Source organism: Meriones unguiculatus, chromosome 15 (assembly GCF_030254825.1).
Source record: "Meriones unguiculatus strain TT.TT164.6M chromosome 15, Bangor_MerUng_6.1, whole genome shotgun sequence".
In the NCBI taxonomy this organism is placed as follows: Eukaryota; Metazoa; Chordata; class Mammalia; order Rodentia; family Muridae; genus Meriones; species Meriones unguiculatus.
In genome coordinates, this window is record NC_083362.1 from 42,154,786 (window position 1) to 42,173,929 (window position 19,144).

The window sequence follows — 19,144 nt, forward strand, 5'->3', positions numbered from 1 at the left end:
ATATGTATACATATGTACATATGTAGTTAGCATAATTTCATTATGATAATAATTTTAAAATAATATTTAAATCTTTACCACATATGGTAACTAATTTCTGTTTCTAGACACTTGATCCTGTCGAATCTATATATAACCTAAAATGACAAATGGAAACAATAGCCAGCTCACTTTCATGTATGAAGACTCTTAATGTCAAAAATACACAACATTTAAACTTTTGCTTTATTTTACAAAAATGGTAAGGATATAGTCCAGCTTGCCTATGGATATTACCTTGACCTTTTTAGCTATCAATGTGTAAGGTTCATTTATAAATCACATACATTATATGCTCACTCTATCATTCTTATTTGAAAGCATATTTATTTGGTAACCCTCATGGCTTGGGTAAACCATCCTTTGCATATAAAAGACAGATCAGCTTCTTCATTCAGACCACAGATGTCCCCGACTTACCATATTTGGACTCTGGAGCTTTTTGGTCTATGATAGCGCAAGAGCAACACATCTGGATTTGGATTTTATCCTGAGCTGGTGATAGACCCCTCTGAGGTGTTAGGCAGTGCCCGGTGGGTAGCCAGCCATGCAGCTGGTGGGCACATGTGAAGAGACCTGCAGCACTGTATCGCTCAGCTGGGACACGCAGGGTCAGGTACACCAAATGCACTTGTGATTTATAGCATTTTCAAGCGTCTTTATATTCAAACACATCCACTTTATGGCCATAATTTTTATCATCCATTTTAGTTAAACACTTGGTGTAAGTATCTGACTTTAAACATTTCCATGACACAATTACTTCATGTGTTAAAGATTTAAATCAAATGGACCTTAGCTCGGTTCCAACACTACCTAACCTAGGCTTAGGACCTGCAGCTGGAAGTAGACCACGGTTGTTTTAACCTTTTTTGAAAATGGATACATTTCTTCTCTGTATCCTTGGAGGCCATCTGCGAGGACCTCACACTGTGATTCCAGCCACCCATCAGCCATCAAAGTGTCTGAAGGTAGATCTTGGGTCTATCACTCCTAACTCCAGCCTTGGGGGGTGGGGAGGAATACAAGGAGGAACCCAAAGGGTAGATGTTCCTATAAGCCCATCAAGTGATTCTGCAGACTTCAGCTCACACATTTTAATATGTCCTTGTTTCTAACTTCTCCTGGTTCTCTGTCTAGAGCTTATACTGACAGTGATTCTTGCCTTTACTTCTGCCCTCACATCTCTAACCAGATGCCAGTCAAGACTGCCTCTTTGCCCTACACCGGGTTGTTACATGAATGCAGTCAGTAATACAATCTCCAGGTCTCCTAGATAGGCCCATTGTAGGGTAACCCAACTGCCACACGTGATGACCCCGTGTAACAAAGAGAAGCCAGATTCAGTTGTCTCCACAGTTCCCTGGCTTGCAGTTAGTGCCACCCATTAGAGAGAAGATGGTGAAGCCAGGACACAGAAATAAGACAGGCAGTGAAGGCCAGAGGCTTTCATTCCTTTCTTTAGCCATAAATTAAAAATGTCCTTGGTTTTGCTCTGGGTTGGAGGCCAGAAATGCTATAAACATGGAGGATCTGGCTCCTGATTTGGTGTAGGACCAACTCTACTCAAGAAGGAGGATATTACAGTGGCCTTGATCAGGGCTCTGTGGAGGCCCATTAGGGAAACCTATTTCTCTGGCCTGAACATTCCAAGTTGACATCCCAAGCTACGAAAACATAAAAGGATTAATTTAGTTGTATGGCAACACATTTTGATATATTTTTAAAATCTCTTATGTGCAAAGAGATGAGAACATTTGTTGGATCTCAGAGTAGAAATTATAATGCACCTTAAGGTCACTTGAAACTTAAGATTTCTGTCCTACTATGTGTCAGAATGTTTGTTTAACTTTCCTTTAAGAGAACAATGTAATAACCAACCTTACTTGTCTTATTTCTTACATAATCAACTTTACAATCTAAGTTAATATATAGCTGTAGTCTTAAATTACATACTCTGTCTTGCCCAGGCCTAAGAGTAATGCATGTGTGTTTGATAATAATTTGATGAAAATAGGATAAAAGTAGGCCTTATAAATAGTTCTGTAAAGTATCCCTCACTCCTTCCCCATGTGATGTTTTTTGTGTTGTTTAATAAAAGAAAGGGGGGAAAGCCCTTTATTTGGGGCATACACACATACAGAGGGGAGGGGGAGGGATTCACAAGACAATTCAGGAAGCCCTTCGGGACAAGCACACAGGGACACACAGAAAGACACAGAGACAGGGACAGACAGAATCATAAGACAGAATTCAGACAGGCACAGATTCAGACTCATACAACAAACAAAAGAAAACATAGGAAGAGTGGAATAGAGAATTCAAATCTGTCCTGTTGGGTTCCCTCTTGATTAAGTGACACCATGGAGAAATGCTTTGATTTAGTTTCTTAATGTGAAATCAACACCATTGGTGATTGCATTATCAAAGTGTTCAGACCGACCCACAGTTTGACAGTCAATCCCTTAGCCAAAGAACTACCCCTCAAGAAAGTGGAATTTCCTCTAAGAAGGCGGGCTCAGTTTAAGAACATGTAAAACAAAAGGAGAAGTAGTTTGCCCTTTGATAAGGGAGCGTGTTTTCTTTCCCGTAATTTCACCTTAGCATAGTCCTTAAAACCACCCTGAAATCCTGTCTGTTTGGTCTGGCTTTCCATGTGCTCTCAGCAACTCTGGCTTTCTCACTCTTTCTCTAAGGTTTCTTTCCCTGCCATGTGGCTGCTTGTTGCCACATGACTGGCCTACAAATATATATATGTACATTTTATGTGTATTAATTGCTTTTCTCCAGTCTCCTCCTCTGCTGAGAGTTACAGTTTGCCCATCCTGGGTTTTTTTTTTTTTAAACCCCAGTAAAATGGTCCTCAAGCTTTTTCCCTTTGAGTCCACTCTTGAATTCCTTCCTTAAGAAGACTAAGGATGCCAAGGGACCCTAATTTCCAAGGTATCACCTCTCAAAACACCAGACCCCAGTTCAAAAAAGAAAAATGTTCTATCCTTTTTCCTGCTTCTATTTCTACCCTTATAACTACCTGAGCCTGCGAGTGATTGACAGCTTCTCCTGCCCAAACCAGAGACCTCCTCCACAGAAAGTTTTCCACATAAAGCATGTGTTATTATTGAGAAGAAAATTAATATTTTTCTAATGTATGTTTTATTTTTCAAATATTTTAGAGCCTCACTCATAAATGCTACTTTTAAGGAAAATGTACAGCAAGTGTTTTTTTTTAACCACATGTTCTGCATTTTAATCCATAGATAAATTGAAATATTCTATGGATATATTTGGTTTTTTTGTTTGTTTTTGATATTCCCAATATGTTTTTGTACAAGCTGTCACCAAATTTTCGTGCTTTACCACCTAAAACTTGATGCTATGGAGGCATAAAGGCCATAACAAAATCTTTCCACAACGGCTGTGATTTGTTTGTGAGGCAGGGTTTATCTGTGTGGCCCTGGCTGGCCTGGAAATCTGTAAACCAGACTGGCTGCGAACTCAGAGATCCGTCTGCCTGTGCCTCCCAAGTGCTAGGATCAAAAGTGTACACTACTGCTGCCTCCTGGCCACAAGAGGTGTTTTAATTGGGTTGGTTAGAGTTGATTCAGTTTTGGTTTTGGCACAGAAACTCACATACTTCGGACTGCCCTCAAACTCACTTAGGAGAAAACTATGTAGACAGGTGTAATATATAAATTATAAGCACATATGGAGAAATGCACACGTGAAAGGAAATGTCTCAAATTGGATAGTTGGGCATCGTTGACCATATGGTGTGAGTGCTGGGACTGCCCACTCACTTACTCTTTGCGATGCGGTGGGAGATCAGTTGTCTTGCTATCATCCTCTTTTTCTCTGGGGTCTTTTAAAACAAAATCAACTAAGAAAAAAGTGAAAAGTTTGGATAATTAACCTTAGATTAATTATAGCATATTACCAAGAAAAATAATAGTATTAAAATTAATCACTTAAACTGTGTTAGTTTTGTAATAAAGAGAAATTTGTGCATTTATGAAGAACAAATTGTGAAAAAAATCTATCAAGTCAATGTCTTAGTGTGTTCTCTTTCTTAACATGTTGCTATTGTTTCATTTGAAAATAATTCACTTTAATATTACATTTTCCTTTATTCCATCAAAGTGTAGGTGAGCAAAAAGAAGAGAATTTCTTTCACTGGGAAAAGGCACACATTACCTTGTGGCATTTGAAATTGCATAAGAGCATCACACAGCCATTAGAAAGCCAGAACAGCAAGCTCCCTCTGCTCCTGTCTGCTGTGTCTTCAATCACAATTGGCTCCATTTTCCTGCCTGTCTTTCAAGATGCACTTTCTACAATGCAAAAACAGACTGCTACCCCCTGCTTAAAATGCTTCAGACTGCCCTTTAACCCTCAAATGCTTTAAAGAGGCACTCAAGCCCTCTCAAATGCTGCCCCTTTCCCCAAATGCACCCTAGACTTCGGCTGTCACAGTGGTTCACAAGTCTAGAAAGAACGGCCTTGGAAACATGTCTGTTCTTCCTCGTGCTTCAAGACTCCGTGCTGGGGCTAGGAATGCTGTTACTCGTGTGTGATCCGAGGACTAGGCAGACACAAGCCAGAGGATCACAAGTTCAAAACCATCCTAGGCTAGATAGTAAATTCAAGAAAGCCTTGGCTACTTAGGGAGGCCCTGTTTCATCCCCATATCCCATCCCGCCCCTCAAAGAGTCAGTTTAGAGGCTTCTGGAGTCCTCCCTGCATCACAGTGACCTCCTTCCTCTTCCTTTGGTATCTGCTCCTTACTGCTCTAGTTATGCTCTTTTACAGTTTAAACACCTGTTCTCTGAACAGTTAAATCACTCCATGCACTGTGATTTCACCAGCCTTTAGTGGAGTGTCCACTGTGTCTGCTGTGCTACCAAAAATAGCTGAAAAATCTACTAAAATCTGTACACCTAAAGGTAAGCAAGGAGGAGGACCCTGGGTAAGAGGATCAATCCTCACTCAGAAAGACAAATGGGACAGATATTGGAAGAAGGAGTAAACAGGAAACAGGACAGAGGACCTCTGAAAGACTCTACCCTGCAGGGTATCAGCGCAGATGCTGAGACTCATAGCCAAACTTTGGGCAGAGTGCAGGGAATCTCATGAATGAAGGGGGAGACAGTAGGACCTGGAGAGGACAGGAGCTCCACAAGGAGAGCAACAGAACCAAAATATCTGAGCACAGGGATCTTTCTGAGACTGATACTCCAAAGAAGGGCCATGCATGGAAATAACCTAGAATCCCTGCTCAGATGTAGCCCGTGGCAGCTCAGTATCCAAGTTGGTACCCTAGTAAGGGTAATAGAAACTGTCTCTGACATGAACTCAGTGGCTGGCTCTTTGATCACCTCCCCCTGGGGGGGGACAGCCTTACCAGGCCACAGAGGAAGACAATGCAGCCAATCCTGATGAGACCTGATAGGCTAGGGTCAGATGAAAGGGGGGGAAAACCTCCCCTATCAGTGGCCTGGGAGAGGGACATGGGAGGAAAAGAGGGAGGGCAAGTGGGATTGTGAGGGGATGAGGGAGAGGGCTACAGCTGGGATACAAAGTGAATAAACTGTAAGTAATTAAAAAATAAATTTAAAAATTTAAAACTTAAAAAAGATTACTGAAAAACCTTTCTGAAAAGTATATATTCCAAAGTCCTACCTCCAGGGACTTTAGATTGGGCCAGAAACTGCTATTTTTTTTTAATTCCTACTACTTATTACTACTTAGAGATCAACCTGTAAGTCCATACTGTGGCTTAACAGATTTCTTACACTAAAGGTTCTATGGTAACTATCTCTTCTTTGTGAGAGCCATGGAGTCTCTGTTCAGTGGCCCAAATCTGCTGTTGTAACTCAAAAGTGGCCATACACGATGTCTTAGAAAAAAAAATATTAGAATGGCTGTGTGCTGCTGAAACCTCTTTACAAAGTAGGCAGTGTTCAGATATGGCTTCTGAGCCATAGTTGGCCACCTTTTGGTCTGTAGCGAAAATATTATCATACACACACAAACACAAACTGACAAACACACACACACACGGGCATGCCTTGTCTCTCATGCCTATGCTAAGAAATATTTAAATGAAGGACCATTTTGAAGGAAGAGATGGCTTCCTGAGTGCCTACTGCTTTCTAGTGACTGAGACACAATAAATATTATGAGGGGCTAAAAATATTTCACTCTTCGGAGTGTTGTCCTTTAATGAGAGACATTATCCTTAAATATAGAAAAATTGATTTAAAAGTAATTTATACCTAACTAATGGAGGTTGGCTGGGGTCTTAGGTAATGCAGCAGTAAGGTGAGAAAGTGCATAATCAAGAAAGTGAAAAGTTGTCAGGCGTGGTATAATCCCAGCACTCAGGGAGGCAGAGGCAAACAGATGGCTGTGAGTTCGAGGCCAGCCTGGTCTACAGAGCAGTCCAGACAGCAAAGGTTACACAGGGAAACCCTGTCTTGAAAGAAACAAAACAAAACCAAAAAGAAAGAAAGTGAAAGTTCAAATTCAGTTATTACCTTTCAATTCAAAAATTACCTTTGACATACTCAAAACACAACAAGTACCAGAAAACAAGGAGCGACAGCAATTTACCTATGGATTTTTTCACACTGAGAAGATAATCTTCTCTCATTTCATCTGACAAGACCGTTACACTGTTGGTGAGGACTTTCAGATGTTGTGGAACCAAATTCAATACATGCTCCAACCAAGAATCTTCCATTGGGGCCACATGATCAGTATCAATCCCATGATGAATGTAGTAGTAATATTTCTGTAAGGAATGAGGAGGCACACATTTAGCACTACAGTAAGAGAGCGCGTGCATCAAAACACAAAACCGCAGGGGAGGTAAAGTCTGGGGAGAACAAAGTATTTATAAATAATAAAAACGTTTTGTGCAAATCATGTAAGCATTGTTTGAGATCTCTTAATTTTTAAAGTGCTATTTCCTAGAGGCGAGAGCATTTTTCTCCGCTCACAGCCTCACCATTAACATCAAAGTAACATCATCAAATACGTGATGTACTGAGTAGAGTATACGCTGAATTACAGCTTACTTTTACAAATTTGCTCTTTTCTTCCTGATAAATAGAAGTCAGTCTTTAAAGCTGCGCTCAAGCCTATACCTTTCAGTCTACCTCTTGAAACATACAGTTGTGGCAGCTTGAATGAGAATGGCCCCCGTGGGCTCTGATACCTGCATGCTTAGGCCCCAGGTGGCGAACTGTCTGGAGGGTTGATTAGGAGCTGCGGCCTTGTTGGAGGAGGTGTGTCACTAGAATTGGGCTTTGAGGTTTCAAAAACCTTGCCAGGTGCAGGGGCTGGGAGTCCAGGTCTCGTCTGGCTCCTCCTTCCTTCCCCGTGTAGGCCCCACCTCTCTCTCTGTCTTTCTCTCTGCCTGCCTGCCTGCGTGCTACCATGTTCTCTGCCGTAATGATAATGGACTAAATCTCTGAAATTGTAGGCCAGCCCCAGTTAAATGCCTTCCTTTATAAGAAGTTCTGTGGTCAGGGTGCCTCTTCACAAGTGAGACGCTAAGACAGCCCATTCCTACCCTTTATTAGATTATAAATATTATACATGTTAATACTCACTTTAAAATCTCATAATTCTCCACGCTTCGCAATTATTTACACAGCACTCAGGGCAAAAATTAAACTTTAGAGTATCTTCAAATTCACAGTGCTTTTATTTATTTGCTCATTTTATGTGTATGGGTGTTTTGTCTGCATGTATGTCATAAATGAGCAGCGGTGCATAGAGATATGTATGACTGGGTCACGCTTTAAGGTGGGATCAGGCAGATTTGTGATCTTGGGTGGCAAGGAGGAGAGAGCTTTCTTTCTAATCTGATAGAATACTTTGACGCAACCCTCCGTTCACTCATGCATGCAGAGATGCACAGGGAAGGACATACAGCATCTGTAGGTCCTCCCTCTATTCATAATTCCAGTGACAGAAGAAATAAGCTGTTACCAAGATGTCTTTCTCTACTGCAGTAGCAGCCGTTTTTGAAATCATGCTCTCATCAGCAGAACCATCTTGTTGCCTAAGACAGTGATAAACACAAGTGAGTCAAAAGCACGCGAAGGCAGTTCAGACATGAAGCACAGGTATAAGAATGTCACAACTGTTCTCTATTAAATAACCAGAAAAACAAACGGTTGAACATTATTTGCTTGGTGCCACATTCTTCTTAGAATACCCTTTTCTCTGTACGTATGGGGAAGCAATTAGAAGTTTTCTCTGAGAACTGTGCCATGGGAAACATCCCCTTCCATGGCCTTTGCACAGTTGCTATTACTACTACAAAACCGAGCTCTCTCTTCTTTGAACTTGCAAAGCATATTCTTTTCTTGTCCCAAAAATATAGCTAGCTGTTTATTAATCTATTTGAAATAAAGTGATGATAGAAAGTCCAAGTGCTGTTTTTCGGAAAGCACGAACACATTCTCTGAAGACCTTGTCTCACATCTCGAGACATACATATTGACACCAAGCAACACACAAACCCATATGCCCTTTGCATGTTTTGAGTGTGTGTTCATAAAGCTCCTGCAATGACTATGATTCAATGCAAAAGTGATGCTGTGCATGAACCACTCTCTGACTTTTTCTGAGGCTCCTCTGTGCAGAAGGACATAGTTTACAGATCCAGCATAACGGGTTGTGCTGGCCTAGCTCTAACTTCTGCACTGTGCTCCAGAGCCCAGTGTCATCTGCTTCTACAAATCAGAGGTACTGAATAACAGACACCGGTCCCTCGCTGACTGACTGGCAGATGCTGAAGATTTATTGAACATGTTCCTAAGAAATCATACCAACGTTGGTACCCAGGTATATCTTTTAATTTGTCTTTTCTGATCCTAAGAATCCAATATTAGGTTTCATATTGTGTTTTTTTAAATGTTTAAGAAGAGTCCATTTAATTTAACGTATGATAGGTGATCAATAAATCTTTACCAAACAACAGAATATGAATATGAAAGGAGCAGATCCTCAAAATATTAAGCAGGTAAAAAAAAAACAAAACAAAACAAGAATTGATTATTCTAACCACAAATGTACTCTCCTTATGCTGTGGCTTGCCCAGAAAGGAACTAATAAAATAATACTGTATTTTCAGATCATCAAGTCTGGGTTCACATTCTGCCACTGTAAGGTGCTTGACGGTAAGTGGTGTTTGTGGTTGTTTTCAATTTGGAAATATCTCGCCAGCCTTCCTGCATTCTGGCCACCACCCTTTTATCCTTCGTGTGAATAATGGCGAGAAGAATACACTCAATAAGGCCAGAGTGGGGAGGAAGAATGCTGGGGTCGTAGAAACCGTGATAGACATTCTGAGTGAGGGCCAAAATCCCTTCAGCTCCACAGTCCCATGGTTCTATTGTTGCAGGGCTGTATTCTGCTCACCAGAAATGGTAAGAGCTATTGATCATCAATCAAGCACTTAACAGTTTTGCAGTGATAATTTCTAAACTTCACATGTACTGTTGAAAGACTTGATTATCCCCACCTCACAGACGAAGAGACTAAATGTCAGAGATAAGAAACAGCTCCCCTTTAGTCCCACAACCAATTTCACATGGAAAGAGGGATCTGCATCATCGCGTGACACTAAGCAGCCATGCTCTTTCCAAGAGAATGGCATTCAGTTCAGAACCAGAGCAATCAGAGTAGGGGATGCTTTGCCTAGTTAAAGAAAAACAGGATATACTTGAAAATGAAAAATAACTACATTGATATTTTCCTGTTCATCAAAGTAAGAGGCTTTTGGTTCTAAATAGCAGTGGCAATCCCTTCTTCAAGTGTGAAACAGAAGTGAAATTGTGAGGGGACAAGAAGGAAAAGCAGTCACTGAGGAGAGGAGCCCCAGAGGGCAGACAACACAGTCTATAAACTGCTGCCATCTATCTGTCACAGAAGGAAGGCAGACAACCTGCATGGTGCCTCCAGAAAGGCTCTCACCCTGGAGTCAACAGGTACCAAAGCCGGCAGAAAACAGGGTTATCTTGGCAGCTAATCACACAGAAAATTAGACAGCTGAACAGGAATGACACACACCCCAAAGGCAAAGTGTTCCAAACACAGCTCCAGGAGAGATACAAAATATGACTTGATCAATATCAAGCGAATTAATATAATTAGTAATTCATAATTTCCCGGAGAGAAAAATTCAGGTCCAAGTCGCCTCACTAATGAATTCTGTCAGGGGAGAAATCCAGCCAGTTTTACAGAAACTTCTTCAGAAAACAGAGAAAGAAAAAGAAAAAGAAAAAAAAAACCTCACAGACCCAATTTTTTATGGGGATAGTAGAGATTTGATAGCAGAGCTAGAGGCATGACACGGCAAGCACAAATTGGCAAGCACAAATTGTTCACCTTGTTTAAAAACCGCTCACAAAACAGCAAACCTCTCTCCTCCAGCCAAGCAAGATGGCCTGAGCAAAGGACACAAAGTGGAAGACCAGGCCTGAGAGCTGCTGCTCTGAAGACACTGAATGCCCAGAGGGTTGTATGTGTATGTGAGCAAGGACCACACGTGTGCACAGGGTGAAAGAGGACCCCACCGCTTTGTCAGGTGCCCCCGCTGCATCTGCCTGCTGCAGCAACACAATCTCCCGTGGCTGACCAGTCCCCGGGCCTTAGACTGTCAAACAGCTTCCGGCTGCTCAAAGCCAGAGAAAAGCAAGGGAAGCAGAGGCTGTCCTCATGGAGAGAGCACGTGTCCTTCAAGCAGGGGTCACTAAGGCTACAACTTTGGAAGATTGGTTGCACATGATGTAGCCCTCTTTAGCTGCTGTACTTCCTGCCTGTCCTGTGCTGCAACTTGGAGTGGGGTGGGGTGGGGTTGGGTGGGGTAGGGTGGGGCGGCTGCTGCATCGTGGAGGGGGAAGCCAGGCTGGGCAGCTGGTGGGCAGAAACACATGCCCCACTGCTGCTGTCACATGTTAACTGGGAACTCTGGATAAGCTGGAGGAAGCTTCCAGATCCAGTTACCACAGAAATGGTGGGGAGGCAATGTTCAAAGTGCGTGGCTTGCATTACCGAGCTGGAAAAGCCAAAGACCAAGGAACTTGCCACTAAACTAGGTTAGAGGTACGCTGCTGAGTTATGTACGTAAGTATAATTTTTAAGTTGTACATAAATATAATTTTAAAATTGCCTTCCGAAAGCAAATAAAATCCAGCAATATTGTACAGATTAAGGTACGCAGTGACTGAATGAGACCTGGGAGAGCCTTTAGTGAAATGTATCACCTGTTGATATTGGCAGAATAAAGGAGAAAGGCCGAAAAGTCACCTCAGTAGACACAGAAAGAGCATGTGGCAAAAATGCAGCACCTATTGAACCCACTCACAAACTAGAAAAGGAAGGCGAATTCCTCAGCCCATAAAGGTCAGCTTTCATAGTCACAAACCCAGCTCCACAAGTTGCAATTTTATGTCTTCTTTTTTAAGTTAGTTCTAAGTTTTTTTCACTAAAAGTGCAAAAGTTATAATGATATATTTACTAAGCAAAAGGTGATATTATGATTTATTAATACAATGTACAATTAAATTTAGTGACATGGATTGCCTCAAATACTTTTTTTTCAGAATACAACTTTTGAAATCCACTCGTCTCAGTGATTTAAAATATCTAAAATGTATGGTTGTTATTTGTTATATTTCCCCATGTTCTGGAAAGAGTCTCTGAAAAAAAAACACTCCTTTTTACTCCTATATAATGGATGCTTCTGTCCTTTCATGATCCCATATAAACCTCCTCCAGCCTTTAATAATCTCCATTATCCTGAATGCCTCAGAAAGACAAATGCCACTAGTCTTCACTTATCTGAGGCTACCAGCTCCAGATCTTCCGCTATGAGTATATAACCTGGGGTAGCTGCAGAAACCAGGAAGATAAAAAAGGAGCATGGAGAGCCAGGGTGGGGATAGCAAGATACAAGTGTTATAAAGGGGGAAAGTGGGAAAGCGGGGATGGGGCTTTTAAATTAGGAAGGAGAAAGAGAGGTCAAAACAAGGAGAGGGAGGGGAGAGGGATAAATAACACTAAGTTTATTTGAAGAAGCCTTAAGGAATCACATTATTTTATATGTTCCTAAAACTATCTACATATCTTAGATGAAGTAATGCCACTTGGGCTGACAATACTCCCTTCGGTAGTCAAGAGCAGCTAACAAGAACCCCAGCACCAGGCATGAGAAACCTTCTCCCACGAGACTCCCAAAGCAATATAGGCTATCTGTTGTGCTCAGACACCTCTCAGCATCACACAGGTCACCACAGCACTTGAACAGACAACATGGGGGCAGGGTACGAGACAACCTCATCCTTTACCTACCATCATGACAATAGCCAGAACTCCCAGATAGTCTCTGCTCACTTGGCTGACATCAAATATTAGCACAGGCACCTTTACAAGTGATGGTGTTTGAAAGTGGGGCACACTCAACAGGCCTAAACTCAAACTCTCCCATTCTCCATTTTCAAACTTATGTCATGGTAGCAAGGCTTGGCGGCGACCTCTAGAGATGTGTAGAGAACTTCCTAGGGGTTTTCTGGGGTAACATGCTGGTTAGCCTCTAGAACTCACATAATGACGTTGACGAGGGTGCTTCTAAAGTTCTCTCGCTCCTTATGTGAAGATTTGACCTTTGGCTTGGAAGTCGATGGTCCAGCACGGCTGTCTTCAGTCTGTGTCAGTAATTTCCCTTTTTTCCCAAAGTGCTCTATGTATTCAGCTAAAACGTAAAAAAGATGTTCATGTAAAAGATAAACTAGAGCACGTAAGTCCTTAGATAAAGATGCTGCAGCACCATCCAGAAATGCATTCCATACTTTACGTTCTCATCTCAAAGAATACTAATGCATAGTTTTACTATCAAAAGTTATTGATTTAAATCATCATAATAAAATCCTCTATTTTAAGAATATTGCTGAATTGTGTGGAGCTTTGAAAATGATAAAATTTTCAGTGATATATTTGTATTAAAGCCTCTTTAAAAGATTAAAACTATGATAACAACAAAATTACACTATTCAAGAAAAATGTAAAAGAACAGTGACTTTATAACCATACTAATGTTAAATGCAATCAATCTGATAAGTGCTAATATATTAGAAGTTTTGAAAATGTTTGTGTGCTTTTCCAGATCCATCCATTTGCCTGCAAATTCCATGATGTCCTTGTTTTTATAGCTGAGTAGTGTTCTGTTGTACAGATGTAACCCCGACCTGGAAAGACACACATGGTATCTACTCACTTATGAGTGGATATTAGCCATATAGTACAGGATCACCACACTACAATCCACAGGCCTAAAGAAGCTAAGTAACAAGGAGGACCATAGGGAGGATGCTTAATTCTCATTCAGGGGGGCAAATAGAACAGACACAGCAGGCAGTTGAAGAGAGGGAACAGGATTGGGGCCTCTCCTCTCCTCTGAAAGACTCCACCCGGCAGGGGATCGAAGCATATGCTGAGACTCACAGCCAAACTTTGGGCAGAGCACAGGGAGCCTTATAGAAGAGTAGGAGGGATAGAAGGACCCAGAAAGGACAGGAGCTCCACAAGGAGACCAACAGAGCCAACAAATCTGGACTCATGGGCACCAGCAGGACTGATGCACCACCAACTAAGAAGAATGAATGGAAAGGACCCAGAACCCCTGCTCAGATTTAGCCCATAGGCAGCGCAGTCTTCATATGGGTTTCTGAGTAAGAGCACCAGGAGCTGTCTCTGACGTGGACTCTGGTTCATGCTCATTGATCACTCCCCCTGGGCAGGCTGGCTTTGCCAGACCACAGAGGAAGAGGATACAGGCAGTTCTGAAGAGACTTGATTCTCTTGATACTCTTGGTAAAAGAGAAGGGCTCTCCCTTTACTGAGGACTAGGGGAGGAGAATAGGAGGGAAGTGGGAGGGAGGGTGGGATGGGAGGAGTTGATACAATCGGAATGCAAAACAAGCAAATAAATACTGTTCATGTGCACCTATGTGTGCAGACCTGTGCAGAGGCCTGAACACCTGTGCAGTGACCTGCAGCTCAGGAGTTGGGCTGGGAGGGCTAGTCAGCCAGCCTCAGGAAGCCCTCTGTCTCACCTCAGCACTGAGACTACAAGGGCAAACTACCACACCTGGCTTCCTAGGTGGATGCAGGGAGAGAACTCAGGTCCTTAGGTCCTCGTGTTTAACGGACTGAGTTATCTCTTCAGACCCTCGAGTAACAACATTTTTTTAAAGACTAATTTGAAAATATTACTCACAACTTACGACATTCTTGGAAAACAGTTCTCAGTCTTTGACACAAAGGGCCCACCAACATTGTAGAGAGGGGCAGGGTTCATAACGCCCATCTCTCCCTTCAGAACCTTGGGTGATCAAGGATTGCTTGAAGGGGAGGAAGGGCATGCCTCAGTGGTGGCCACCAGGAAGTTGCCTTTTCAATGCTCATGCAAACAACCTTAATTAAATGCAGAAGGGACTTGCTAGAAGAAGGGGCTGGGGTCCTGTGAAAGAGGGAAAGGGGTAGCAAAAGATAATGGAACAGAATATAATGGAAGTAAAGTACATATGTCTCTCTAACGAAATGGTGAGAGAATAAATTAGAATTAATAAATGTTTCACAAAAAGCATTTACAATGGCCTTAAATAACCAGGAACTGGAAACAATTGTTTTACGATGGTAAATGTATAGAAGAAAATTTTCTATATAGCAGGTGCCACTTAGATTTTATGATTTTGTGGCTTTATTGACTATCCGTGTTCATTAATGTAAAAGGTCAAAGTTCTTACCATATGACTGGTCGTTTTTAATAGTATAGGGCTCTGGAAATTGGGGATCCTGTTTGGCATTTAAATGGAATGATGGAGCAGTCTGCTGCCACTGAGGCTTAGGTCCTGTCTAAAGCAGAAAATTGAGAAGTATTAATGAGCAATACAGAAAATGCTTCGTTGCATACACAGATGTTTCTACAGCTGCTCAAACATTGCCCCAAGCACATCAGGGTGTCTGGGAAGACACACAATCACCCAGGCAGATTTCCCTTTGCCTGGACGTTGTCAAGAAACATTAAAGAAAGCCCCAAAGCGACTTAGAGTGTCTACTCCACAGTCTCTTCATTCTTTGCACCAACCATTGTCTACAAAACTTCTTTCAACTTGTCTTAACTGATGAATACAGCACGAAATCCTAAGTGTTAATAGGTACCAATGGGGTACCATGTTACAGACTTTGTGTAATATGCATTGAGGTTAAACAAAGTGCCTGGAAATTTTATTATTTATGAAGAAAGCTTTAAAAACTCTGTTAGCTTTCTGAGATGTGCCTGTTACTCTTGTTTTTTTATAGTCGCCCTACTGTACACTAGGAGGCTGGGATTCCTCAGCCAGCCCAGCTGGAACTTAGTGTCCCACCCCTGTCTCCTCAGTAAGGGGTGTATGTAACCGGTCTTTGCTACTTTGTGGGTTCTTCTTTTTCCCATCCTTTATTCCCCACCCCTAACACTAGATAGGAGAGTAACAAGGAGAGAGGAGAAAGAGGAATTGGGGGAAATCCCTGAATCTAATTTCTTTCTTTTCATTTCTTTGACCACAGCTACTAACAAACCTAAACCAACCTCCCTAACCAGCCAACACCCACCAACCCCTCCTCTGGGGTGAGGGGGGAGGCTCTCTGAAAAGTTCCCAGAACTCCTAATGTCAAACAATTGCAGCAGAACCGTGCCTCCGCTAGAGCCTGACGCAAATGACAGCCAGCTGCTGGGAAGCAGCCCTATAACCCCACACCTGGGATCAAAGCGAGAATACATTCTTATAAAATTTCTGTATTTTTAAAGAAACCAAAATTCTGGAGCTCTCACTACAGGTTTGGGTGTCTAGGAATCTACTGGTTTCCTTCAGGTTGTCGAGTCCATCATTACGCAGTTACTTATCATCATTTCTGTGGGGCCAAGTTGTGGTGTCTCCCTTTTTATTCTGAATCTTCTCTTTTTTTTCCCTAGCTTTGCTAAGGCTTGTTGTTGTTGTTGTTATATTTTCAAGGAACCAGATGTTTGTTTTTCAGATCTTTCTAAACTGATTTTTCAGTATCCATCCCATTTAGTTATGCTCTATTCTTTCTTAACCTCCTTGGGGTTCAGTTTGTTCTCACAGTTCTAGCTGTTGAGGTGCACTGATGGGTTTAATAGTGGTCATCCTTCTACTTTGACGGAGACACTGACTGCTGTTTAACCTTTCTCAGTGCTGTATCCCACACTTTTAGAATATTATCTTCCCAATTTCATTTAATTTTTAAATTGTCTACCTGATTTTCCCTTCATCCATTTGTTGTTCAAAAGCAGTTTGTTTAATTCCCATGATTTGTGTAATTTGCTAAGATTTTCTTATGATTCTTCAGTTTTATTGCATTGTGGCCAGAAAAAAAAATCTATATAATTTCATTTCAAAAGAAAAAAAAACTGTTTTTACCAAAACTCTATTTAAATCTACTAAATTCCAGAGGCTACAAGAAGGTAATTCAATGGTACTGAATTCAAGATAGCTATGAAAGAGAAATAAACGTTAACTGATCCCGTGCTTCATTAACTAAAATGCCTACTGTCTTTCCCATAGGACAACAACCATTCAAGGATCCATGAGATTGTGTGTAGCACGGCTTTTTAGCACAGAAAGGTCCATCTCCACAGAGATAACAAATCCCCCCATTTTCAGAATCTGAGACTCTGAGAAGGAAAAGAGTCCTCGCAGGTTATAGAGTTCTTTTCTGAGCCCTTATTTCCTGACAGTGACATTCCTGCTTATCTGCCTTGATAATGCTTGGATTTATCCCTGACTATGCTGTACACTCTAAGAAACTATGAGTACAATGATCTTACTAGTTACACTTATTCATACATACAGCTTAGAGAATTGCTCTGTCAGAGAAGAATCAAATTGGAGCACAAAATCAGAAATCTGCTAATTTGGTTTAAGTTTGGATGCAATAAATCTTTAAAAATGGCAACATTTTAGAAATTATGTAGATAAATTACCAAAGTTAACTGTGGTAAAACTCTTGATGGCAGCTTGGCCTTTTCTTTGCCGGCTGGTTTTTCCTGCATAAAATATGCAAAAGAAAGAAAAAAAAACATTAACACAAATTTTATATTGTCTAGCATATTCTGCTGGCATTCTCATGGTGACTTTCCACAGGTTTCACTAAGTGCCAGAGAGACAGAGGTTTCCTTTTGAGATTTCGGCATCCTAACAGGTAGCATCCCCGCTCCTTCCAGGCCTGCACGACTTCGACAAATGCCTCCACATCTGTAGAGCCACCGCCCCACCATCTCCAGTGAGGTCTGAGTCTAAGCTCTATGGAAGCAATGGATCTTGCAGACATGTTTCTTGAGCTCTCTCCTTCAGACCTATTTTCTAGCCTGTGCTTTGCACATGTACTGCCCAAGAATTGTCATTCGTCCTTTGTAACTACTAATCACTTGAAATGTGGCTGCTCTGGACCAAAAAATATCTACAAATAAAATGTATGCTGGATTTTTGAAGATAATTCAAACTACAGAATGTAAATGATCTCCCTGTAAATCCTCAAATTGGTCAGATCATATTTCATGTTGATTACATTATATTTGGCATATTCCATGCAGTTTAGGTAACAGCCCATTTAGTATTATTAAAATTTTTAGATAAATACTGCTGTACCACCTTCATGCCTGTTATGCAGATAAGTAATGACCTCTTGTTTCACACATTATAGGTGATGTGCTTCTATCCAGAACAGAATAGAAAAGAGAATAGTCAAGGAAAGTTTCAAAAGAAAAACTGATGGAAGCCAAACCCTGAAGCACAATTGGATCTCCACAGAGAAGGACAGAAATGCACTTCCTGAAATCGGGACAGGCACCAGGAACTGGAAGCCAAAGAACAAGCAAGCTTGAGAGAAAATATGAGGGTGGGCAGCAAGGCAGGGGGGAAATGGTTGTGCTGGGCCAGGCCTCTAAAATGGCATTAAATGCAACATAATTAATGAATTGTAAGTTACACAGCAGTGGAATCTAACTTTTCCAACACTTCCTCCACTAACAATGCCTACTGGCTGCCTTTTCCAACAGGCAGTGATAATTTATTGTGAAAATAATGAGAACAAAAGCCAAGATCTACAAAATCCTTTGTAGTACAGCCTTTGGCACTGGAAGAGCCAACCCCTCAGATGTCACCAAATCCTCTCAGTTTTAAGCTTACAAAGGAGGTTCAGGGAAGTAAATGACTCTCCCCAGAGGTCACAAAGCCAGACATAAAGCTGTAACCTGAGCTCTGCTTTCCTGGCGCCAACACTAACATCCCTCCTTGGGTCACGGAAGAACTCTTTGACTCAGATTTCTCAAACAGTCCATCCATGCTAGAAATTGCTAATGCCATGACTTTATTAAGATAGTGTTTTTTCCTAAGAGATGCACCACACAGAATTTTCCCATCAGGATAGAATCAACTAGAACACAGAATCTGAAATCAGACAACCTAAGCAACACTATCAGTATAGAATGAAGAATGATGACATAGAACCATAGGCACCTGTGGTCGGAATCTCACTGGTGTCTTGGATTTTTCTTTGCTGGTTTGTTTATCCTGTGTAGAAAGGGGGAAAAATATCTGCTTACTCATCATTGATAAATCTAATTCACTCAGGCAAATTTAACACTGGTTACTATAAAGTCAAGCATATATTATCCAAAATATCCTAAAACTTGATTTACTGATGGCATGATCTTATATATAGAAAAATCTTATAACACACCAAGAAATTATCAGAACTAGTTAGTTCATTCAGCAAGGTTGCAGGATACAAAACTAATACATACATACATACAGATACACACACACACACACACACACACACACACACACACACACACTTACAGACACTAGTAATAAACAGTCCAAAGTTGAAATTAAGAAAAAATTTTAAGGCTGGTAAGATGGTGTCTTGGTGAGGGTTTCTGCTGCTGTAATAAACACCCTGACCAAAGCCACTTGGCTGGGAAAAGTTTATTTGGCTTACAGGTTATACTCCATAACCAGGGGAAACC

General features: G+C 41.4%; 1 protein-coding gene across 1 annotated transcript in view; it reads right to left on the minus strand.

Moving 5' to 3' along the window:
• Positions 1 to 19,144, minus strand: part of Dnah7 (dynein axonemal heavy chain 7) — a 253,456-nt gene that overhangs the window by 228,970 nt on the left and 5,342 nt on the right. Inside the window, exons 2-8 of the mRNA XM_060368356.1 lie at positions 18,630 to 18,683; positions 17,096 to 17,158; positions 14,859 to 14,967; positions 12,658 to 12,805; positions 8,035 to 8,107; positions 6,649 to 6,829; positions 3,841 to 3,916 (exon numbers count right to left, since the gene is read on the minus strand). Coding sequence (XP_060224339.1) covers positions 3,841 to 3,916; positions 6,649 to 6,829; positions 8,035 to 8,107; positions 12,658 to 12,805; positions 14,859 to 14,967; positions 17,096 to 17,158; positions 18,630 to 18,683 — 704 coding nt within the window. The remainder of the gene's footprint in view (positions 1 to 3,840; positions 3,917 to 6,648; positions 6,830 to 8,034; positions 8,108 to 12,657; positions 12,806 to 14,858; positions 14,968 to 17,095; positions 17,159 to 18,629; positions 18,684 to 19,144) is intronic.